At 35.2% G+C, this 27139-nt stretch overlaps 1 protein-coding gene across 1 annotated transcript in view; it reads right to left on the reverse strand.

Moving 5' to 3' along the window:
• Positions 1 to 26280, reverse strand: part of LOC131855686 (uncharacterized) — a 28631-nt gene extending 2351 nt beyond the window's left edge. Inside the window, exons 1-14 of the mRNA XM_059206989.1 lie at positions 20775 to 26280; positions 19533 to 19881; positions 18958 to 19134; positions 18029 to 18132; positions 17823 to 17924; positions 17137 to 17212; positions 14781 to 14931; positions 13862 to 14100; positions 12198 to 12457; positions 10890 to 11088; positions 9270 to 9456; positions 8777 to 8977; positions 7968 to 8160; positions 2596 to 2705 (exon numbers count right to left, since the gene is read on the reverse strand). Of these exons, the coding sequence (XP_059062972.1) occupies positions 2596 to 2705; positions 7968 to 8160; positions 8777 to 8977; positions 9270 to 9456; positions 10890 to 11088; positions 12198 to 12457; positions 13862 to 14100; positions 14781 to 14931; positions 17137 to 17212; positions 17823 to 17924; positions 18029 to 18132; positions 18958 to 19134; positions 19533 to 19881; positions 20775 to 25897 (7471 nt within the window). The 5' untranslated portion in view covers positions 25898 to 26280. The remainder of the gene's footprint in view (positions 1 to 2595; positions 2706 to 7967; positions 8161 to 8776; positions 8978 to 9269; positions 9457 to 10889; positions 11089 to 12197; positions 12458 to 13861; positions 14101 to 14780; positions 14932 to 17136; positions 17213 to 17822; positions 17925 to 18028; positions 18133 to 18957; positions 19135 to 19532; positions 19882 to 20774) is intronic.
• Between the last annotated feature and the right edge of the window lie 859 nt (positions 26281 to 27139).

Below are 27139 nucleotides of genomic sequence, written 5' to 3' on the forward strand. Positions count from 1 at the left end.
GTTGGATATCTGTGTCTTTCAACTGCGAATACCCATCCAGTCCCATTAATGGAGATGTGACACATTTGTCCTCTACATAAATGGCAAACAAATCTATCGATAGATACTTCCGTGATCAATCTCTAGCAGTTTATTATCCCAGCATCGAAAACATAAGGGAAACTGTCCTCTCTTATGCCATATAATAAAATTAAACAAGACATGAAATTCAAAGTTCTTATTCATGCCGTATATAAATCTGAAACGTATCTAAAAATAGAATTGTTTGTCCTTTAAAAAGGAGGTTACTATGTTCAAAATATAATTATTAATTTGACAAGTTCCACAGTTCATAGTAGGCTTGTCCGCAGCCGGGCTCGACTGACATTCCACCTAGAGCCGATAGATACAATTCATGACACACACAAATCATACTCCTCAAGGGTCCCCTGTTGGTATTGACTATAAATTTCCAGCGTCATCTACCGTCTAACGATGCATTCGTTACTGTGTATATACATCATGCGTCACTTACACGCTCTCTAAAACACAACTAACAGAGACAAGCTTCCTATATATATTCCTGGGTATATATTATACTGATCTATATTTGTATATCCAATGTGCAGGCTTCGATCTTCTAATCAGTTCAGAAATCTGGCAAACAGTGTTGCGTGACAAATGCAAACAGAATATAAGCGAGGTAATGCTAAGTTGGAATACGAATAAATAATGCTTATTATATATAAAAAACTATGATAATGAAGTATAATGTAACATGCAGAGTAATGGAAAATCAAGCAAAGCGCGCAAAATGCGAGGATTCCATAAGTGTTGCCAACATTTTAAATTAAAGGAAAAATATCATCCTCCGGTAAAATGCAAGCGAGGGATTTTTTTTTTTGGATACAGAACGGCCAAGAAAAATTATAATTGTCAACATGGTTGTTATTTTATATATAAACAATATATTTGATACTTTTTACATAAATAGTATATTTCAATTCATGTCGTAGACTATATTTAAACTTACCTTTGCCTTTTAAAAGTATTTAAAAAGGCATGTATAATAACTTAATGTCAACAAGTGAAATTCGGAACACATTAATCAGGAATAAAATGTGTTTTGCATAAATGTTCAACAATTGCTATAAATTGTGGTGAAACTTATATTTGCCATTCTATATCCTCATGTCAAAAAATAAATAGAGGGTCGCTTCGCCGCCAGAGATTGGACTAAATTATAATAATCAATTTTACATTTAAAGTGCAACTAGTTCAAACTCTGACAGCGATAAATAAGTAGAGTCATTTCAGATATACTGGCAAGTCGCATTTATTGTTCCATTTTTAAATTACGAATACCAGTAGTGCAGTTCGCGGCAAGTAACTTGAACAAAAGACTATAAATAAATAATCATAGACAATTTGCTCAAAAGTTACACGATTAATGTTCAAATTACTTGCGGATTTACCGTTGCGTACAGTCTGTTTCATAAATATGTATACAAGACTTAATAATGGTCAATATGTCAACTGCACAGCTTCAAATGTGTAGTCTATTTTACTGTTTAAATTGACATGGTTTTATATAACTATCAAGTAACAATACCATGATAATTGTGATTTCTAAAATATTACTGACCATTCTTTGTGCACATATATGAAGCTGACTGTACAAGGTATATCACAACAATGCAGATCGCAGATTTATGTTTCTCTTCAAACATAAAATAACGCGTAAAACTTATTATCATTTACCTCTCTCAAAGGCCTATTACATGGACAATTTAGTTAGCTATCCTAAACAACTAGCTAAACAATTATTGTTGCTAAAATAAATATCAATAATTGCTCGACACTACGATATTTTAAAAACTCTATAGTTTCCGGCAATTATTAGAAAAAAAAAGTGCCCATATAAAAGTACCTATAGAGAGAAATATCAATATATCGTTTGTATTGCAATCTTCATTGTCTTAAAGCTTGTTCGATCAGATACATAGAACAAGAAGAAGTCAAGAGGAAACTTTAAGTACATCAAAAGTGAAGGCACTTTTCTATAAATGTACGATGATATTAGAAACGTGCTGTATATTTTATATTTATTTTGTTAAGTAGAAGTATGCAAAAGAAAATAGACACGCGAAAGAATATTGAACTTAATTATATCAGGTTAATATATACAATATATCACAGAATTCTTAATGTAGTGACGATACATGAATGTGAAATTATGTATTTTTTAATATTTAACAAATAAATTTGGAGTGCATGAAATGCTTTTAACTTGCATTATATTTGTGTTAAAAAAGTAAATTGACATTGAATTTGACACGTGTCAAAACAAGCACGTTTGTAATGAGAAACAAAACGTAAACAAGTTTCTTTCGTTTCGTATTCGTTCGACAATAGATTTGCTTTATTATTAAAGTACATAAGCACTGTAAACGAGTGCGTTCGTTCGACCATAGTGTAGCCGCTTCACTTCTAATGTACATAACGCTCCGTCTTGACTCATTCCTCGCTCTGCGGTTGTACACGACAACGTGCCAGTATTCGTAAACGACTCCGCCGTAAGCGGTTGCGTTGCACACGTTCGATGGCATGACGTACCTTGATGCAGTTGCCTATCGCAGAGCTTACAAATGACGAGCTGCATTGTCCCCTTGGGGCCGATGAAGGAGCGCTCGCACAGCGGGCAGTAGCGACCGATGCGATACGCCCTACACACGTACGTACACACATACGGACCGTACGCGCACAAGCACCGGAACACAGAAACACGCTATTAGTATCAAAACGAGACGCTACACGTCGGACGGTCTCGCTCTAGTCTCGTCTCGTCTCACACCTTACACGTTACTACTTCTCTTCTAGGCTCATGTACGTGTGCTCGTGAGTCATGTTATGAATGTATGTATAAATTTTGTGAATTACGTGTATATGTATTATATTAAAGTTGAAGATTATTATTAAATTTATGGAAGAAATTTATAGAAGGAAAATAAATAAAAGTGGATCGAGTGAAAATTAAATATAAGAGTGTATAATGATTTTATAGATTAAGTATATATCTTCAAAAGGTTGATAAATTATATGTATTGTGTTCAATATTTCATAAATATGGTTAGTTATTCTGATAATTAACAATCTAGATTGACTATTTATGATATCAAAATCCATAACCTTTCTGGAAGGCTGATGAGCTCAGTATCCGACATAGATACATTACTACAGAATTTAGAAAAATAAGCTACATTAATAAAAGTAAAATTATTTTATATTAAATCATGTAAGTTATGTAATATTCATTGTATTTGTAAATTGGCGTACCACAGTGTTATATCAATAAATAGATTAGGGTTTTATATATGTGTATAATTATATGTTGGAGCCAGAAGACAAGTAATAAAACGTATGATGTTAGTGATCGCAACTGGAAACATTTGTCGGTTTACTACGCCCGTGTTAGTCATTAGATGTGATGATGGGTTACGGTTAGTTTCGAATATAAACTCCAATGATGAATGATGTCGACACCGATTCTCATTGATGACAACATTGAGGCAATAACTCCGTGATTGGAACAAAAAGCAAAGTACCCAAGGTTTTAAAGACATATTAAACGGTCTCGTTGATTAGAGGCTGGAATATCACCATTTTTTAGATATATTCTGTATATTTAATAATTAATTATATTTTTATGTGACTATTATTTATTTAACAAAAGTAATACAAAGTTAGTCCGTCAGTCCCATCTATTTCATAATATATTCAAAATGGTTTAAATAATTTAACAATTAATAAAATCATTATGTGGTGTTTAACAAATCAAATGTCAAAATGATATGCATTTAATTTGCTGAGCATTACAGAAAAGTTTACAGCCAAAAAAGTACATTACAAATTTAATTTAATTTTGTATGTTTTAGTATAATAAAAAAAAACTATTGAGCAGCAAATGACGTCATGTCAATTACATGTCGAATCTGTATTAAAAATATTAAACTGTGTTAATATTCCAACCCCTTTGTAACTGTGTAATACCAACTATCTAAATGTATTACATTAATTTAAATTAATCAAGGAATAAAATTACCAGAAAAAAAAAACGAACAGTAAAGTTTGTTATATGGGAAATTCATAGGCCAATAGTTGGTGCTATTTTTACATAATGGTGCTGTTATTTTGACAGAATTTTTTTAGATGTCAAGCCCTCAACCGGTGTGAAGACTAGTGTCCACTTTGCTGTTCTGTTCTAATGAAGATTGCTTGCTCACAATATTCATTATTTATTTACATATAAGTAATAAGTATTAGTCACAGACATATGAGCAAACATCCATCACATAAGAGTTTATACAGGTATGGCAACATTTGTATTACCTGTCAAAATTACATAATTAAACATTATACAACACAATTCTATAAAGAAATTACGCAATACAATGATATTTTAAAATTCACGTGCTAATTTGTTTGAAATTGCATGTATGATTTGGTAATCATCAAGTCAAGATTATGGAAATCATTGTTTTTAATTATAATTTTATGAAGGATGACACAAAATACAAATAATGTCAAAGCACAGTATAAACTCTCGTAAGTGGTAGGCTAATAAAAACTTATATTATGGGATATGTAGCATGCAACTTATCGTTAAGGGGGTGTGCTGAGTAAGAACGCTTTGGGGCATAGAGTAAACATTCTGCGGGGGCCAAAATGCTACGAGATACCAGAGACAAAGCGGATGTCGACAGAGTGAAGGCAGACGTCGAGACACAATGATCAGCTCGTGTTAGTCCACATCAAACACGCATATGAGATGACGTGAGTATACAAGAACTACCAAGACCAATTACTTAAACAAATGACACATAAAATCATCGAAAAGACTTTGTAAAAACTTTGTACTTTTCACTGCGTCCATCGCTTTATATTCTTCTTGCTATCGAACTAAACGTTGTTCACGTTTTGACGTGGCCCCTCTTGGATTTACTTGAAAACAATACGGAATGTCACGTTTAATATGTTTGTTGGGTGATTCCGTACGTCGCTGCTGTGCCATGATAGAGCACCTCCACATCATTATAAAGTGTTTTGTCCCTCTCACTCACAAAAGGTAGCTAATTTGTAAAGTACAATAGATTCTTCATATTGCTTATTACTGTGTACATCACTAAAATAAGTCACTTATTAGTGGACAAATTCCCTATATAAATTACTGACACTTTAATGAAGAACCCAATGTGTAATAAACATAATAAATACATTGTTTATGCATTTTTATTGTAGAAAAAAATATATAGTCTATATGGTCCTCAGCTTGAACATAGTCTTCTAGGGGATTTTGAGTTTGCTAAATATAGAAAGGTCACAATACCACTTTCAAATAAATACCTATTATACTAGTATTATATCGTGAAATGTACAGAATCTCTTTGCAGAAAATTAAACTAGATATTTCTTAGAAATGTGGCATATCATTGTAATTAAATTATCGATGTAGTTATACAAAAAATATATTAGCAACGTGAATAATTATTTAGGATTTTAAATAAATATATATTTACCGAGATTCTAGAAATGTGCATACTATATTGCATTTATTTAATTACACAATTTATTCCTATTAACATAGCCTGTTATTTATTACCAGGCTATGTTGAGAATACACACTATTTACAACCACCTTAAAAACAGAAGAAAGTTCTCAATTCGATTGTTTTCTGTTACTGAACTTCTCTAGGTGAACCAATTTTAATTTTTTTCATTTAATTTATTAAGTTACGCCCTTATTGTCCATAGACTAAAGGTCCATATTTTTTATTTGTTGACTTCTATGGTTCTATATACATTTGATCATGATCTCACCAGTAGTTTTTGAGTTAGTTCTTTTATTAGTCGTCAATAATGCATATCTGCAGTCTATTTTAACATTTACATATGTGTTACATTTTAATCAACGTTGTAATATTAATCAGTTGTATTAAGATACCAGAACTACAGAAATGTGACAGGGTTTATCAGTTCTGAAATAATTTCAAGGTATGTAGAACAGGGAATAACTTCATATTCAATATTATTTCAAGTTATTCAGATAGGTACATTTCTAGAAGTAGATATTTTTTCATTATATTATTGTATTCCAAATTTTTAAAAGTTATAATAATTGTCAAATATACAAGTAAAACGGCAAAATTATTCACGCTGTTTTTCAAAGATAAAGAAAGCATACCACTATTCTGATTACTACACTATTTTGAATAATCTAAAATAAATATATATATTCAGAATAACTACAAATAATGTTAATTTTAGAATAAGATGTCATATAAAATATTGATATGCTTTCAATAAAAAAAACTCGTATATAACTTTGTAGAAAGTTGCGCAAGGGAATTTAATGTAATTTCTATTATAGTTTATAACTTTATAGCCAATGTTCTTAATTTATAAAGAAAACAGCATAATTATTGATTTTTCAATGTTGCAAGATATTACATTTACAATTAGCACTAAAGTGTTACAAATTTGTATAAAATATCATTCATTCAAAGGCTAGACAGAATATTCACATTAATTCCTGTACTGTAGGTAACTCAACTCATGAAATGTATGAATTATGCTTATTTTCTTAGTGGAGCGGTAAAGTAGACTGTGAGTAGTGACATACATATGGATAAAATGTTTTATAGAATGATAATACATACATACTTATCCACAGACATTTTGGTTTTATATTACATGACTGTTTCGCTTTTATAGTATATTGTCAAAAGTTTGCAATGGGTAATATTTGGTTTGCTCAATACTATCAATTGATTCATCAATCAATCGATTCGATTCGTATCGAATCATTGATGAATTTATTAATTGAGATAATAGTAAATATAAATAATGTATAAATACATGTAGTTAGTAAAAAAAAAATATAACTTTACATTTTATATTGTATTGGATTTTGTACTCTCCAAGATACTAATAATTCAATTACTCACTTAAAACATTGATATATCATATTTGAATTAATTGTAGCAAATTTTAACATACTGTCATATAAATACACTATATTATTATCTCAAATCACCGTACCAAGGTTAAATTCACTTTCTTTGACTTCCACAATACAAACAGCCATTGGGCTGTCTGTATCGTGAAGTCATAGATAAACTACTAAACTAAATATTCCGTAAAAGTTATTTTATTATATTATTTTTCACTAATTAACTGCTTAGCTTATATTTAAATATCATATAAATAATTGTAAGGGGCAAAAAGCAGTAACAGCAATTGTAAACCTTCCACAAAGACCAAAAAGGCGAAACTCGTCAACTAAATTAAAAACCAAATCAGTTGAATAATTACACATGTTTCATCTATAAAAACGTATTTAAAGTTGCACTAAAGGGCAACAATCACCGGTATGAACAACAACTTTATAGTCTGTTTTTTTACCTCGCAGATAAATTTGACATTATCTATGTTGCCAGTTATTTGCAATTTTTAAATAGGGTTGTGGTACAACATTTCCGTTGTATTAAAATAGATTTATTTTAATTGACAAATGTTTCACTAAAACAAAGATTAACTTCCTTTTTAAAATGTTAGCTGTTTGAAAGAAAAAAAATTTAAGTTATATACTGTAAAAATTACTATATGTACGGAAACCGTAAATATAATACAATGAGAGTAATGTAAATACTAGCATTACATACACTAGTATACGTACGTAAAAAATATGTTGTAAAACTTCCCATAAAGCTTTAAAACTAATACTTTAACTACGTAAAAACTTTCGATTAAAGAAATCGGTATCACAGGTATATCGCTACAGGTGTCAACATTATTTAAAAATTTGACATTTACACTTGTCTGTTTAGTCTCCGAGATTAAGAAACAGATTATATTAGGAGTGTGCGCGCGTGTGTGTGTGTGGTTCCCCGGCGCAACGTGCGGGCCCGCCCCGGGCGTGGGGTACTGACCTGGCGCAGGGCGTGCACAGCGAGTGCGAGTAGAGCTTGTGTCCGCCGGGCCCGCGCCGCGTCTGGTGGTGCCACTCGGCCTCCGCCCCCGCCGCCCCCGGCCCCGCCTCCCCCGCGGAGCCCCCGCCCGGGCCGCCGGGCTCCCGCGCGCCGCACGACTTGCAAATTGCACACTCGGCGCAGTGCCACCGCCCTGCAAATCATACATTTCATATGTTTCAGTTGAAAGTTTACTACTTTATTGCCCGTTTTTCTAATATTGTATAATATATGCATAGTTTGATTTATGCCCTGTTTATTTACTTAAGATAAATTACAAATCATAATGTACTTTCCAAACCAGATGAGGTAGTCAGAGACAGTTATCGATGTCGAGATATCGAAAGGTGACAAGATACGAACTTAGAGTCGTCTCACTTATTAGGTGTAAATCAAGACAGTAACTACTAAGGATTTTATAGTAATATTTCCTATACATCACAATAACATAGAATATAATTTAAAAATATATGTAAAGTGGACAAAATATTATGATAAATGTCAAGTAAGTGTGATACAGATGAAGTTGTGCAGGTCAATAATTTACTAAAATATATAATAATAATAATAAAGACATTTATTTAGCATTACATCAACCTTTGTATTTAGAATGTTTCCTATCTAACTTAAAATCCATAACATACTGGTAACGCTAAATGCGATTTGCACTCATCATTTATACTGTAATATACTGTAGTATAACTGGACGATACCACAGGAAACTTTTAGTGGTGCCACCAGAGAGAAGTACAATTAAATAAGGTATAAACCTGTGGTGGGCGCGGCCCGGCCGAGGCAGGGCGCGTGGTAGACGCGGTCGCACAGCTCGCACACGACATTGGCCGCGGTGCCGGCCGAGACTACTGCCGTCGCTCCGCACGCAGCACACAGCTTGCAGCCCGCGCACTGCCACGCGTACTCACGCGCCCGTCGCGCGCTCCACGCCGACAGCGACACGCATGCAGCGTGCTCTGTACACATACATTTATATATACATAACTAGCTGACCACTGAAAACCTTGTACCACTTTTCTGAAAATTATTATTGAGGGAAAAATAAAAGGAAAAAGGGAAAAAGGCACAGCTACATCAAGCAAATTAAAGACAAAATTGGAGTCGTGTAAAGGGGTGATAAAAATTCGTGGGAAATTGGCAAGAGCTCTGTCTGAGAGACTGACAAGAATGTGGCTCTTAAATTACCAATGAATGAGAGGCAAGAGCGTGGTTACTAAATTATAAATGAATGAATGTGAGGCTACTCACGCTTGGAGTTGCAGGTAGCGCAGACGAGGAACCTCTCGTGCGTGTACTTCCGGTTGGCCTCCAGCCTCAGCTTGCACACGCGACACGTTTCCTCCTCTTCTCGCGACTCTTCCTTCACCGTATTGTCCTTGTCCTTGTCCTTGCTGTCCGGTTGACTGCTTCGCTTCACCTTCGTGAGCTTTTTCCGCTGAATTACATTACATTGCTTATGTAGATTTTTATGGCAATTATTTTACTATCATTATTTATGAGTCTTTGGTTACTACAATATATTAGTGAAAGGACACATCCGCGTAAAAAAATAAAACGTATGATTACACAGTACAGATAAAGCTCGGGTGTATATTATCATTATGGTTAGAACAATACCCTGGTTTCCTTTACCGGCCACGGACTGTATTAACATAGAGCGGGTGAGAGGAATACATATATGTTAGGTTGACATCCACGTAGTTCCCCCTGGATACCATCGTGATACATTCCTGGTAAATTTGCCGTGATGGGCTAACAGACATGACCTCATATTCATATTCATCTTATCGTCCCTCGCCACCGTAAACCGATAGCGTAGGCAAGTGCGTCATGCCATTGTCATCTACAGTAGAAGATTCCTTATTCGCGCTTCCTTCATTCGCGGATTAAAAAATTGCGACCGAATTCCTATATTCGCGGCTAAAAATATCTTTATTATAAAATGGTATCGCCGAGGACTTCGCGTAAGTTGGTTTCGCCACGATCGGTGTTTTTAAAAATGTTAACAAACAGAATGAAAGCGTATCAATTGTAGTCTGATTTGTAGGATCCTTTAAATGCCAGAGAAAATAACAAAATTCTTCAAAACTTCGATAGTTAATAAAAATTTTTATATACTTGTTTTTTTTTGTCACCCAGGAACGTATCCCCTATAATTCCATATAAATTATCATTCTGTATTCACGGTTTCTGTATTCGGCATATGCGGCATTATACTAGCTGTACACGCGACTTCGTGTGGATTTTAACTTTATTTTTCTAAAAATAGCCTAAGTTACTCTTATTACATCAGCTACTTGCTAATAAGTCTCGTTAAAGATTTGCCAGCTATTTCAGACATTACAAACAAACAGACAGACAGGCACATTCAAAATAATAAAAAAATGTTATTTGTGAATATGTACTGTATTTATATACATACGCATGTAGTAAAAACGGTTATTTCAATGTTACAAACAGACACTCCAATTTTATTTACATGTATAGATAATACCATTATCATATCCTTAAGAAAATAAGGTTAAGGGTCGGAGATAAAGACATGGACAGCGATAGTAGGGACGTATAGTGGTGATAATCTACTTATTAATTTTATTTATTTATTTATATCTTATACACCATCATCACAGGCATATGCCCAATACAACAGTGCATCCAATATTATAACACCGGTTTGGTATCATATCATATAAAATACAATGCCGTCCTTGTCTCCGTTCCCTCTGCTACTCGATTGGGAGCGGTCAGTGCGTGCGTCAGTGGTGCTTTCATTAATAAATTAGTCCTTTTATTTATATGTATAGAAGTATAGATATACCCCTCGAACAAAGAACTTCTACTGTCCTAAAAAAAAAAGTCGGTGCGTACCTTCGCGGCGTGGTGGTGCGCGTGGGGCCTGGAGTCGGAGTCGTCGGCGCTGTCGCTGCGGTCGGGCCAGTCGTCGTCGTCGGAGCTGGCGGCGCGCGGCCGCGGGCCCCGCGCGCCCCGCGCCCCGCGCGCCCCGCGGGCCCCGCGCGCCCGCGCCGCCGGCCACGCCGCGCACACCGCCGTGCTCAACGGGAAGTACCTGCACCCACCGCATTACACAGTAACAACCGCCCGATACATAGACAGAGATAGAACATGATGGAGGTACCTGTACGCACCACATTACACAGTAACAACTGCCTGATAGACAGAGATAGAAAGTGTTGGAAGAGTTGATTACACCATAACAATTAGAGACATAGAGAGAGATAGAAAATAGTTGGAGAACCCTTGCCAATTAGTGGCATACAGATGATGGGCATTAGAAAAAACTATTTTGTTTTAATTAAGAATTATATTATATTATTTATACCATATGTAATGTGACCAACTATTTTTTATCCAAAAATTGCGAAAAAAGTTCAAAAAGTGAGTTCACTTTGCGAATATTTCTTAAGTGAAACATTAAAAGAAAAAACAATAAAATCTTTATTTCCTATATAAAAACATATTTTTCTTTGGAATGGACTTTTTTGTACTAAATGAGGATGTTCGTCTAGTAATTGTAGCTACATCCGAACAACTTTTATTTTGCATATTAAATTTAACTGTTAAGACAGCAGATAATGTTTTTAGAGAAAGTTATTACTTCTCATTGCTCCAATAATCATTCTCTAGTGAAAATAACCGTGCAACAGCAGCTAGTGCCTGGACAACATAAGGAAATTTCTATTAAAACTTTAAACTTTTCATCTGGAATATGTTCTACTCTAAAATGCGTACAGATTTCTTCCCATGTTTTATCAAGTTCTATTTTGTCATCATTCCATTTCTTCAATTTTTTAAAATACTAATGAGTACTTTCAGAGTACGGTTTGCGAAAAAAAGAGTATGAAACTCAGTAAATGAGTATAGTTGGTCACTTTAAACACACTACACACACTAATGGAACCAATGGCCAAAATACATATTCTATTCATTCAACTATGCAATTTTAACAACTCTAAATATTTGTTATTCGTATTAACTATAAGTAACTTCATGTAAAATAAATTAAAGGATCCAAAACCGATATCAATATGAATATATTTAAATTGTATTACATGTCATAAAAATTCAACTAAAATTGATCAAATTGTTAACATTACTTGACATTATCACATAGGGAGCAAGCAATAAGACAGTACAAAAATGTGTAGTGTGACCGACCTGAGCTGGTCGGGCGTGTAGACGCGATACGAGTGCTGGTACTGGCCCGGCAGCAGCGCGTGCGGGTAGAAGCCGGCGGGCGGGCAGACGCGCGGTTGTAGCGCGGCGTGCGTTGCAGACGGGCCGGCGGGCGCGGGTGCGGGTGCAGGCCGGCGGCGCTGCACGGTGAGCGACTGCAGGTCGGCGCACGCGGGCCGCCGCAGCGCGTTCAGCCGCGCGTTCCACTCGCTCGCGGACGCGATCGCCGCCGCCGCCATGTCCTGACACGCGCGTCACGGTTACATACCGATTATTAACTAACACTATGTAAGCTTTGACCTTAATAATAAACTAATATTAATTAAAACGAAATATCTCCTTTGGAAAGTTTACACTCTTTCCCGAGGAGATGAAAACCATCGCTCTTAAGAATGTCCTTCAATTATTGTCCCTGACGGGTCTAGGGTAACTTTGAAAAAGAGCGAGCATCGATAGATCTATGCAGATCGCAGTGCTACAGGTGCAACAAACATCTGATAATAGCCCAAACAATTCGATAAAAAAAAATTATTATAAACGCGAAAGTTTGTGACTATGGATGTTTGTTACTCTTTCACGCAAAAACTAAAACGGATTTTGATGAAACTTTACAGTTGCAGCTTCTGCATCAGAATAACATATAAGATATATTTTTTATTGAAATTTAACACGGACGAAACCGTGGGCACAGCTTGGTATCTATAACTCTGTTGTATCATAATTAATGTCATGGAATCAACAGTTTATACTTTTTAAACGTACAATGTAAAATTCAAATATAACATGATAACTGTTACATATGCAGTGCACAGCCCTAAACAAAACAGCTGAAGAGCAGAACTTACAAGTGCCGAGAAATGAACGAGGCCGCAAGTCACAATTTCAACAAAGCAATTGAATAGTTATAATTGGAATATTGTTAATTTCATATCAAATCTATAAAATGTTGACTACATTCTTGTGGCAACTGTGGGTTACATTACGTCTTCTAGGGTACATTCGTTCTAGCATCGAAAGGTGTCACCCATTATACTTATAATTAGTAAATTAGTAGTATTTAAGTATTGATCATTTGGTTTAATTATGCCGTTGGTTGCGAATACTGTAATTCACTTGTAATAGTTCTGTCAACACTGGGCACCGTTCCGTTTGCATACATCTGCATATAACGCTCTTTAAATTCAGTGTAAAACCAGTCCGCATTCCGACTCCGCGTTGAGTGTTCGAGTTTCTAATAAGTCACGTGGCACACGTAACAATTTAGTTCAATTATTACACCTGTATACTCACTACCTAGATTCTACAAGAAACAAATTAATTAAGTAGTGACACCTCATCATATCATGTATAACGCTACAGTGGTGAGGTGATAACCATGTCGTATAGAGAAAGAGAAAGAATGCGCGCAGCGCGACCATCACATATACCCGCATTCCTTAAGCGTAAGTGCTTTAACGACTTTTTATTATAATTAACTATTTGCAAAATAGGGAACATTAAATTAAATATTATCTTGCCATTATTTGTCCATAGGTTTTACCACCAAATAAAAGATATTTTAAATATATGCACTGTTGCAAAACAAAAAGATTTTCATTCTCAACACCTGTCCTGGCCAAATTCAAATATATAAAAATATTACATACCTGTCTAGTTTTCTCCGGATCAACCTTAGGTGGGTCCGGTTTTTCAACTGCTTTAGATTCTATTTTCATTTCAATTTTCTCAGCCTTTTCTTCAGAAACATCCTTCTTGTCTTCCTCAACTATAGGTTCGGTGCTCGTTAACTGCCTCTCCCGTTGGTGACACCGGTACTCCTCATACTTATGAGGGTAGTCTGACAACATTATATCAAGCACCTCACTGGCGTCGACCGCTGTTATTCCTGTTCGTATAAACATCATGAAATTAAATAAATAAAACATTTATTTCCATAGAATGTGGTGTGTACAATGGTATAATAGAATCCGTGCATTTACTTTCACACATTCCGTCGATATGTGAAGACATGCATTTTATATTCATAATTATGCTTCTGTAAATCTTATTAATATTATAAACCCGACAGTTCGTAAATATGGGTGTTTCTTACTCTTTCACGCAAAAACTAAAACGAAAAGGCCACTAAGTGAAGGATACGGGACTTGATGGCTTTAATATACTCATAAGTTAGTTTTTATATGTAATTTGAAAGACTAACAAGCTGCCGATGATGGTAAGTGGTAACTATCGCCTATAGGCATGAACATCACATTGTCATATGACACACGTGATACCACTGCGTTGCTAATCCGCAGGGCAGAATGTTATGCCTCTTATCCTGTAATTTCCCTGAATTATCTCACTCTTTATGCGAATCACAACGTAGCTATATATATAGCGGCTGAAATAAGTGAGACTGTACTCGACAGACAACTTTTTAGAAATTCTACATCAGTATTAAATTCAGCATAAGGAGATACAAAACGATAGTTATATACAAAAATTCCAGTATTAACACAATGTAAATTATTAATACTAAAAAAATCGATTTCAATAACATTCAAATAAGCATGCTAGACTCACCAAGATCACAAAGGGCCTCCGTGACGAGTCCCTTCCTGAGTACGTATTCCCGTTCATCACCAGTTATTGTGCGCCGTTTTAATTCTGGGTAGCGGCGCTTGAAACTCTTCACGCCGAGGAACATCGCCACCTGCTCCTGGATCATCATCACCTGCAATATAAGCAAGAATGGTGATGATAATATTCGCACTGAAAGGTTTATTCATGGCAAAATTAGACAAATGTGATATACTGAGAAAGAAAAATTAAATATATTTTTTATGTAAATAATAAACAAACTGATGTCCTTTTTGATGGTGTGTGGCAATCGTCAGCTATATATATATCAACAATATCACAAAAATATTTTTAAACTTTCGGTTAATAAATAAAATCATAAAGATTACTATTTACAAAACAATATTATATTTACTATTTAAAAAACAATATTATAATGTAAACGATTATTTAAATGATATATTTTAGTAAAACACCCAGACCGATACAAACAATCATACTCATGAATACAAATGTTTGTGCCGTGCGAGGAATCGAACCCGCGACCATCGGTCGTAAATCGGTGTGCTAGACCGCTAGACCACCGAGGTCGTCAATAATATTCAATTATATGTTATAACTAGTTATGATAATAATTATGTTATGTTTGCGTGCCGTAACAGGGTCCATAATGATCTAAAACAAATTATAAAAACTTTCATTGTAATATTATGGAATGCAATAAATATTGAGTATTGAGTATTAAGATACAGAAGAGATCTGTTCTCTAAACGAATGTTTGGCGCCCGTTGTATACGTTATGTGTGCCACTCCTGAGGACCTATCATTAGCATTCACACAAAATCTTAAAAATGTAAAGCTGACAAAACATTTTTTTAAAAGACACGGCGGAAGTTGCTTTCTATTATAGCATAGCGCTGACAATGTTATTTGATTGAACAGAGATTAAGTGCGTAGCGGTTTCTATGTTGATTGTCGCATGCCTAATCCTTGTTGTTAATTAAATATAAGTAAATCAATATTTATTTAAAAGAGCAACACACAAGTTTCTTGCTCATTCTTCTTGTGATGAGTCTGCGTTCCTATGAGTGGTAGAATAAAAAATATTACTATTCAAAAGTCGCTTATTTTAAGTTTATTTGAATAAAAAATATTTCTATTAGACTCTGTTCCTAGATTCAATGTCATATTACACCCTTTGTACTGAAATACAGCATTTAAAAAAACCTGTTTGGCAGCAGAAATATGTGCAAAAGTAATACCTACGTAAATGACTTTCTTTCACTCTCACTTTAAAAAATAATGAAATGGTCGATCAAGGATACTGGGCAGCTGCCAGATCTTTTAAATTACACTGTTGCAGTGGTCTACAGACAACATTTTAACTACGTGGCGTTTATGAAGTGTGTGTTTACTTCTTATCAGTATTATGTTACGGCAATATGTTTATTTCACATTTATTTTACGGCCTCGGTGGTCTTGCGGTTTAGCACGGCGCTCTACTTCCGATGGTCGCGGATTCGATTCCTCGCACGGTATAAACATTTATATTCATAAGGGTGGATGTTTGTATTACCCTGGAAGTTTTCTATCTACATTATGAATTTAAAAAAATATATCTATGTATTCAATGTTAGTTGTCTAGTATTTATAATACAATATGTCGTGCTGGGGGGAAGGTGATTGTTAGTAATGTGGACTCATGACTCCATTAATATCAATGTACCATATCAGGTTGACCTCCACGCGGTCCCCCTGGAAACCATCGTGATAAATTCCTGCTGAATTTGTCACGATGGGCTAACTGACCTGACCTCATGCTCATCTTATCATCCTCCGCTGGTGTAAACCGTTAGCGCAGACGGGTGCAACATTCCATTATTATAAAAAAAAATAGTCGTGCTTCAATACATATTGTATAATAGATACTAGACAACTAACATTGAATGCTAGCGTTCTTCAAACTGTTCTTATATTTACACGTAAACACGACATGCTTTGTGTTACAACATTATATTGCTACGATTACATAGTGATAATATTGTATTTTTTATTATTAAAGAGTTTGGGCTATTACTCTACTACTGCAACCTACATAGATAGAAAAGGCCATAAAGCCCTTTTATTGGAGTTCGCTGCCTAGGTCCTTCATAGACAAGAACTGAAGAACATTCTTACGAGCGATGGTTTTATCTTTTCAGGATAGAGTGCATACATTTCAAAGGAGATATTTCGTTTATGCATGAGTGGGCTACAGCCACATATGTAGAGGTGTTTACTACTATTCCTGCTTCCTACTTCATGTAGACACATTTTCTTAGTTCATAAGATGATATTGTAACATATAGACTAAACTGACCTGAGGTTCTTCACTGGCTTTTTCGGGGTCTGGCCACATGTACTCTTTTACATCGGCAGCCGTCCACACTTTATTACTGCAACAATAACAATGTATTTAATAAATATTTTTTCAATGTAAATACAACCCGGTGTACAAGTTCTTAGTAAATCAAATTTATATTAAATTAATTGTAACATGCGTCTTTGTATATATTTTTTAAAGGAATAAATAGCCTTTGTCAATCTTACTCAAACAAAATATGTTTTCCATAAAAGTTTATTAAGATCCTTTCAGCTGTTTACTTTTGAAAAGGTGAAAGTAAAATATTAGTAGATATTAATGTGTGTTCTTTACGTTTACTAATGAATATCCTGCGATATCCTGCCTTAATACAATTAAATTGTTGAAGGAAATTTGTCGAAATATGACACAAATTGTATCTTCTATGTAATTCGATTTGTCACGAAAACAGACAAACTGTGAGTTAGAATAATATGTAACTAACAAAATGATTTAAACATACTGACAAATATAACTAAGAGACATATAAAATATAAACAAAATCATTTATAATAAATTATAACAAATCATAATTTTATTTAACAGATATAAGTTGCAATAAAAATAGATCAAAATAATAGTTAAAACGTGTTATAATTATAATTTTATATAACACAAATCCAAATTAATATATAATTGCTTACCTATCAAACAAATCGGCAAACTTTGATTTTTTCATTTTACTGCTCTCATTCGTTGAACTTTTGACTGAACTCTGCGAATCTTCATCCAGCAAGTGTGCAGGTCTGTAAAGAAATTAAAGAAAAAATGTTAAACATCGCAAAATATTATTAAATCAAAAATTGATGATATGTGTAAGAGTAATTCGGATGACTGTACTGCAACTCACTTGGCGGGCGTCGCATTGTCATCCATCATACACGTTTCTTCCTCAAATAGTTGGACCGTCGTGGTTGCCGGGCCACACACTCGTCCATATATTCCCAAGGTTTCCTGGAAAGTAAAACAGTATTTGCATATTTCTTTGTGTATATAAAGACAATGTTTAAATAATTATTCGACATGATGCCCACGACTACCTTTTACCATCGCACCGTTAGCCATCGACAGGGAATTCATACACGCTGGAACATCGGTCAAGGACAGTTGGCATATGCGATCTTAATGTTCATAGGCTTATACCACTTAACATCAGATGGGCCCTAATTTTTGTCATTCCAATTACATAGAAAAACTAAGACATCAGAATCATCGGCTGTTGAAACATGTCGTGTTGGAGGGAAACCGACTGTTAGATAGCTACTACTACGTCTAGTATCTCATTGCTAGCATTGCTGGCAATGTCAGGTCGACCTCCACGCGGAAACAAATACAAATATTATAAATGCGAACGAAACTCTGTCTGTCTGTTTGTCGCGCTTTCACGACAACTACTGAACCGGTTTAAATGAAATGTGGTACACAGATGGTCTAAACCAAATTAAAAAAGGATTGTAAAGGATTGAAAGGGGATATGAAAGGTTATATGTAAATATCATCATATTTAAAGCTAGAAGCTTGTTACTTATTTTTTAGGCTGTTGATTAGATATAAACAAACATGTCTTCGAAGTTTGTAAAAATTGTGGGGTCGAAATAAAATAGGGGATGAAAGTTTGCATTTAAATTCGTAAGTTTTGAAGATGGATGAATCTTATTCACAGTTATGTTTTATTTGTAAAATAATCAGCCTAAATCTTTTAAAAGTGCTATCCAAGATTACTATTCCCTGTGGACGTTGCGCGGACAGCGTTAGTTTGTTATAAAAGAACTGAATTACCTTCATGTACATGGCGCCGCGCCCCCCGCCGCGGCCGCGGCCCCGCGCGCGGGCCGAGCGCGAGGCGCCGCGCGAGCCCCGCCCGCGGCCGCGCCCCCCGCGACCCCCGCCGCGGGGCCCGCTCCCCTCCGGGGACTTGTACGACTCCTCCAGCTTAGGCAGCGTGTCCAGCACCACCTACAGGGGGCGGGAGATTGTTACTGATGTGGACTAGTAGCCCTATTGCTATTCTGCTAGCGTACCATGTCAGGTTGACCTCCACTCTGTTCCCCATGGACACTATTGTGCTAGATTCATAGTGAATTCGCCACGATAGACTAACTGATCTGACCTCATTCTCATGTTATTCTTCCCTGCTGTTGAAAAACTTTTTTAATATTAATGTATTTAAAGTATATTTTTTGTACCCTGTAATCAAAAACTAAATTTTTTATACTTATAATAGGTGTCAATGTCTAACATGAAATGACAGTACCCTGCATGAACAACTATTATCAAGCACATATCTCGTTTATCCTAAGGCTCTGCTGAATAAATATGACTTACCAGATGCCATACATTAAAAAAAGCATTACCTTCAGCTCGTGCGTCTCGCCGAAGAGCTTGATCTCGCCCGAGCTGCGTCGGCGACTCGACAGCGGCGTGGAGCACGACGAAGGCATCTTGTCGAGCGCCTCCGTCATCCGCGGCAGCTTGATCCGCGAGCTGGTCGGGTCTATGGTCTCCGGGTCGTCGGGCTCGGGCGCGGGCAGCGGCACGGTGACGGTGACGGTGCCGGCCACGGGCTCGGGCTCCGGGCCGGGCTCCGGGCCGGGCTCGGCGGCCGGCGTGCCGTCCACCGACGCGTCCAGCCGCGGCCGCCCTCCTCGCCCTCGGCCTCTGCCGCGGCCGCCTCTCGGTTTCGATAATATTGCAGGCCTATCCCTAAAATTAAATGTTTTAACAAAATTTAATATAATCATATAAGAATATTAACTATTCAACTGATAGGCTAGATATAACCAAGATACTAGAGACCATCGAGGATCTTGAAATTTATATTTTAACGTAACAAATATTGTAAAAATTTCTAGGTAATTTAATAAATAAAATTGGTTTGTTAATAAAAAAAAAATATATTTTAATTATTTATTAAATCTTTAATAAAAAATAAAGATATATTCTTATAATTATATAAGAAGGAGGACTTAACACCTTATTATGTTTGCAAAATAACTGCGTCATAAATACATATCCTATTGTGGTCCATAATATTGATTCCCCGTCAGTAAGTACTTGGATGTTTTGATATTTACAATCTGAAAGTCAGAATCCAATTACCAGTAAAATACATTTCATTTCAGATAAACATAGCCAATAATATTATTAGTTATACCTTCTCGACTGTTATCTCACATGGGGTATCAACTGTTGGTGGCAGAACCTACTGCAGTCTCTTGGAATAATTTGGTTTGTTATCATTGGTTCTATCATTGGAAAGTTAGTCAGAAATATAAATTGACAATATAGTAATGTTGCTGAGATTTGAATTCAAAACCTTTGGTTTCAAATTTAGGTTTAACCATGAGGACATGACTTTGTCAAACTATACTAAACCAATATTACAATCTAAAAATGAATGTGCCAACAACTTACAGTATAATCTAAAAATTTATATCAAGGTAAGGTTTAATTATATGGTAGGCAAAGAAATATAAAAAAATATATGAGGCTAAAATGTACTTACTACTTGAATAAATTATCAATAAATTTTTAATGACTTGTACTTACAAATATTTTATGTATAATATTTCATATATTCAATATGTTATTCTTACCTAGACAAACGTAGTGATCGCTGTGGTCGCTCCTCTAGCGCAGGAACAGGTAGTGTAATACAAACGGGTTTAGCATTATCTGATAGTGGCAATTTTCGAGGTCTACCACGCTTCTTCGGCTGCGGCGTCATCTCCAGCGCCTGCGGAATACTGATACTGTCGTTTGTACTGTCTAAGGTTTTAGAGTTGTCCACTTCGAGTGGATCCTGAGACAGATCATCATTAGGTATGTTAAAATCAAAATTTTCATTGATCATCATTTCCTGAACCTCTGGGTGACAGTTTTCGACTCGTCCAATTTCCACCACATCTGAACTTCCAGTAGACATATTGGAATCCACTTCAGATGTCTGACTTTTTTCTGAACAATTAATATCATTAAGCGGCATTGCTTGCATTTGTTTTGCTTGTAAATTTGAGAGAATATTGTGTAATTTTGAATTCCCATTTTTCGAACAATTTTCGTTGTTTAAAAGTGAATGATTAGTTGTCTTCACAATTTGTTTGTTTTCCAAAGATTTGTTGGTTGGTGATGTTTGAGTAACTTTAACAGGAGTAATTGTCAAAGATTTGTTAGATAAAAGTTGGCCAAGCTTTAACCGTTTTGTTTCCAATACAGACAGTTCTGGCTCTTTATTGAGTGGTGGACTGGAATCTGTTGTAGATGGCCTTTTTCCAATATTTCGTTTCACTATAGGACTTTTATCAGTACTATCAACAACTCTAGAACTTCTAAGCCTTTTGCCCATGGGTGCACTCTGCGATAACTCCAATGTTTGTTTTCTTCTACTATTCACAATATTCTTTTTCAGAGCTTGTTTATCATTAATATTTTCTTGAGTATTGTCTGGGGAATAGTTCTGCTGGTGAATAGACTCAGCTCTAGTTATTATATCTTCAGTGACTATTTTCGCAGAAGAACCATGATCAGTCTTATTTATTTTCAATATAATCCGTGGTGAATCTTGCCCTGAACTTTGACTAATAATTTTATCAGAAACATTAATTTCCAAAGGATTTTTTAAATCTTCCCTTGCTTCTTTATATAGATCTTGGATTGGTCGAACTTTTAAACCTATGACACTATCACTAAGTAATTCAGAATTAGGGCTTTTTATATTTTCTGTCATGTTATGGCTAATTTTAGAGTTAATATCTGCATTAATACTAGGTTCAATCAGCTGACAATTTAATGTATCCTTACAAACTACTGAAGGTGAAGAAGAACAGTTACTTTCTATAGGTCCTTCTAGTCTTTTATCTAGGGTATCATCAGTATGTTCTAGCAACATCTTTAACAAAGTACAATTTTGTAATGTTTTATTTCTAAAGACTGTTGTTTCTGGAATAGGCATTTCTGTGCTACTTTTTACAGTTTGATTTATAAGTTTATTTCGATCATGTGGTTCAGTCTGTTGAACTGTTTCTGGTTTATTTAATTTCAAATCTTGTATAAAACTATGTTTTGAAATACTGTTCACAACATTAGTTAACTCAAGTGATGAAGGAGTTGCTTCAGTTGTTACAGTGCTTTCTGAAATACCACTTTGCATTGCTTCTGTTACACTCGATGTTGGAAGCTCCTTGAGGGATATATGACACTGATCAGTAACATGTTTTTCTAGTTTTTCTGGTACACAGTTGTGTTTAAATTCTGAGGGATTTTCTTTAACTTCTTGTTCAACTTTACCTTTCCCTTCCAGCTCTAAATTTTCTCTAGAGATTTGCACTGTGTCATTAAATTCAATTTTTGGTATAGGTTTTATATTTAATTTTTTTACCATAGGCGGATTTTCAGCAATATTATTATAAATATGTTCACTGCTATCAATATTATTAATTTTTTTGTCGATGCTAGAAGTTTCACTGCCTGAAGGATCAGCAACCACCTTCATATTGATTTTCATAAGTAATGGTGGATTTTTAACTTTGTCAGCATTCTCATCTCTTAACTTTTGTTGTTCTATATCTTCCGGTTTTATTAAAGGTTTTATATTTAGTTTTGTAACCACAGGAATACTAGAGCTTTTAATATCTGTTCTAAAAGCGTCTCGTTTAGGTGATGATGGAGAAATACTAGCTTTTAAACTGTCTTTTTTAGGTGATAGTGGGGATGTGCTTCCTTCTGGTTTCACTAAAGGTTTTATATTAAGTTTAGTTATAACAGGAATGGTTTCATCACTTGATTTTTGTCTAGGAATTTCTTCTAAGTCAGGCTTTACAATTGGTTTTATATTTAGTTTTGTTACGACAGGTATATGATCAGTGTTTTCGTCACTTGAATTCCCAGTCTCAGATGATTGGTTTTCTGAATCTTTTGTTGTGTCTTTGTGAAGGGGTTTAACTATAGGTTTAATATTAAGTTTAGTAACCATTGGTATAGTATTTTCATCAATGACATTATTTGTAACATCACAGTCTTTTTCTTCTGAAGAATTTCCTTCAGGATTTTTTAAGGGTTTAATATTTAATTTTTTAATTTTAGGTATATCATCTTCACTAGAATTAACTTCATCATCTTTAGGCTTCATAATTGGTTTTATATTCAATTTCGAAACTACAGGAACTTTTTCCTCTGAATTTTCTGATGATTCTGCACTATCTACTGGTTTCAAAATAGGTTTAATATTTAATTTTGTAACAACAGGGATATGTTCAGGACTGTTGGTAACAACAGTTGATTTTTTGAGTATTTTATTATCTATATCAGTTCTTGTGACCGGCTTTATAGTAATTTTAGGCACATGTGTATTTTCTTTTATATCTGTAATTGATGAAAAAGATTCTGTTGATATCTTAAGTTTAGGTATTTGTTGTGTATCAGAAACATCTACAGCATTATCCTTGGTGACATTATCTGGGGGTTTTAATGGTTTAATTGTCAATTTAGGACTTAATGGTTGACTTTCACACTTTGTTACCGATTTTATTGTCAACTTAGGAATTTTTTCTATTTGTTTCTCTTCAGATTGACTAACAACCAATTTTAATTTAGAAACAGAAGAAATGGATTCTATTTCCTCTTTTTCACTATGTTGTATAGTTTTCGCTGTACGTTTCACAGTATTTGTTTCTGTATAAAATTTTCCTTCACTTTGAGTCCCAGGTTTACCCAATTTAATGGTTACTTTTGGAATAACATTAGATGGTCCTTGATCTGATGCTGATGCTTGATCTGAGGTACTAGTACTTTCATCATTCTCTGAATTTTCAGATTCTGATATGTCACTACTACTAGATTTGCGATGAACATCATTAATTTTTTCTGGTGGTTTTGGAATAGGTTTTATATTTATTTTTGTTACTAGAGGTATTTGTTCCTCATTATCCATCTTTTTCTCGCTTTCTGAAGTTCTTACTTGAAGATCATTCATACTGTCAGATGGTATAGGAATGGGCTTGATATTTAATTTAGTGATGCTTGGTATTTGATCATTTGATTCCTCTGTTTCATCTGCAGGTGGTTTTATAGGTTTTATTGTAAGCTTAGGTATAGGTAATTTTGTTTCATCTGAAGATTTATTGCCCAATTTGATAGTTATTTTAGGAACCTGTTTTGTAGATAAATCTAAGTTTTCAGACAAACTATCATCACATTTACTACTATTATTACTACACAATACAATATCAGATGTATCTACTTTTGAAACTGAACATTCAGGCAAACTGGGTATGCTAGATTCTTGATTTGCCTTTTCACATGTACTTTCTATATTATCTTCTGAAGGCATTTCAGAGCTACCCTGACTGGCACTCAAATTCTCCACATGATCTGGTGCCTGTTCTGGTTTTAAAATACTTTCTTCAGATGATGTTTGGACACAAAGTTCATGATTACTAACATCTTTAGATTCATTTATTACTATTTCAGACTGTAAATTTGATGCACTAGTACAGCTTAAAGATTCAGGTTGGGGTTCAGGTGTACTCACTGTATTATCCTGAGATGTTGACTGACACTGTTGTTGATCAAGCAATATCCTGTCTTCTATATCCTGTGTACTATCCTTATAATTTACACCTGATGTATGTTTTTGTCTAATTAGTTTAATCTTTTTAGGAGAACTCACCGATGTTTCTGCTTTGCAGAAACTAATATCACTTACATTTCTAATCTCTTCAAGCTTAACATTACCATGTACAGGAGGCACAGCATCCGATGAACTCGAAACATCCTTAGCAACAGATTCACTATGTATTTGTTCTGTGGTATGAATGTCAACTGTAGACGAAACTGTTGAGTCTGGTCGCCGGTCACTAGGTGCTGGCCGTACTAAACGACGCCGCAATGGTGACCTTGTTGCAGACTCTACACTTATTGACTTGCTATCACTTGATGTTGACTCAGCACTTTCTACAGTTACATTGTCCCGGTTATCACTGGATGATACACATTTCACTATCCGCTCTTGTGTTTCACACTCATTAACGTCAAAAACGCTTTGCACAGTTTCTACTACACTGCTGGAAGGAATATTTAAGGGCGGACACTCACTAGACACCTCAGAGTTATCACTTGGTAGTGTAAGGTTCTTTGATAATGCTGATTCAGCCTGTGATTCGCCCTCAGCAATAGATGAACATGATTGTGGGGGTTCAACACTAATAGTCTTTAATACACTTGCAGAAACACAACTGTCACTTTGAGATGTACACTCTGGTACTACTGGTGCGTCTATAATATTTATCTGGGGCTCATGTTCGCTTTTGGCACTAGTGGCTGGATGTTCTGCAGAAACCTGTGGCGTGTCGTCTTGAGGGCTCGTCTCGGACGACTTGGGTGCCTCTGAATCGTCGTCGATACTTTCAGAGTCCACACTGGCGTCTAAGGAGTGCGGCAAACGTTTTGGGGCACCGGGACCGTCAACAATCTCGTCGATCATATCAAGAATGGCCTCTGTGCTTGTGTTGACGTCGTGTGACGACGGCGATGGTACACTGTCGCCGTCAAAGTTTTCTTCCGACATCGCGGCCGTTTGACAAGATGTTTGAGCTTCAGATGTTTCCTGCAGCAAATTACTAGTTGCGTTGCCGTCCTCGGCTTTTCCAACGTTCTTTTCCCGCGCCGATGCACGGCGGGAAGCGCTCGTCGCGGTGCCCGCATCATCTTCTGAACCCTCCATTATCTACTATTTTGCGACACTGTCATATCTGAAATATAAAACGCTCGCTAGGTGATATTTACGTTACGAAAGGGTAACCTGACGACGTGCGAGATTGACAAGCCACGGGCACCATTCTAATTCACCATAACGCTACAAAAATTTGTTCACGGGGTCCACAGTGTTGATTATATAGGTACAGATGTACTTTAATTTCATATTCACGACGTTTTAGTCTCGTACGAGGACGCGCGAGCTCTTGAAAAGTATTCAACAGCGTAAACCGGCAAACAAAAAGCTTGTATACGCCATTTTTAAAACCAAAGACATGGCAGGTTGGGATGTATGGGCCAATAAAAAATATCCTATACGGAGAATTCGGCCATTGTCGTGTTGGTAAACTGCAAGCAGGGAGCCCATAGATCGTTCTACTTGAGCTTTAGCTTGAAAAGAGTAATAAATATGCTTTTCGACATGTGCTAAAAGGAGTAAGATAATATTTTCTACAAGTGAAAACAATTATTCAATGTAGCAACAATTTTGATATGCTTGGTGAATGTTACAAGTTTCAAAAATGTTTTTGGTCAAAATATTAAATTTCTTTTACGATCGTATACGAGGTAATATAGAAATAAAGTCAATCATAAATTTGATTAATTACGTATTCATTGGCATTTTACTTTAACATTTAATTTACGCCTTAAATTACAATAAACAATTATTACACGGAAATTTATAAAACTAAAAAATTTGATAAATATCGAAATTACTTTATTACAAATTATTAAACTGGAATATATTGATACAATTATGAATTATGTCAATAACATATAATAATAATAATTAACAGAGACTTTGTTAACTGTTTTACGTCGCTAGAATTTCGCTAACTGTTAAAAGTAAACATAACAACAAGATGCAAAAATTTACAAAATGTAAATTAAAAATATATACCTATATACAAATTCTGTGCTTAAAACAATATATTGTTTTTCTTTGGGTATCTGCGACCACGTTCTATGAATAGGTACCACAGAAATCTATAAGGTGCACTATTAAACCCATTTAAATTATGAGGTATGAATTATAACCAGATACCAAAAATAATATAGCCTATGTTTTGTAAAACAAGATTTTAATTACTAGACAATATATTATAATTCTTCTCCCAAATAGAATTCAGCAAGTTTAGCTATTTATTGTTTTACTGTATCTTAGCCGAAAGATGTTCCATAGTTGGCAATATTCTTTAGATTGCTATCT

This window comes from Achroia grisella, unplaced genomic scaffold (genome assembly GCF_030625045.1).
Source record: "Achroia grisella isolate CSIRO2021 unplaced genomic scaffold, CSIRO_AGI_Agris_v1 utg1062, whole genome shotgun sequence".
NCBI lineage: Eukaryota > Metazoa > Arthropoda > Insecta > Lepidoptera > Pyralidae > Achroia > Achroia grisella.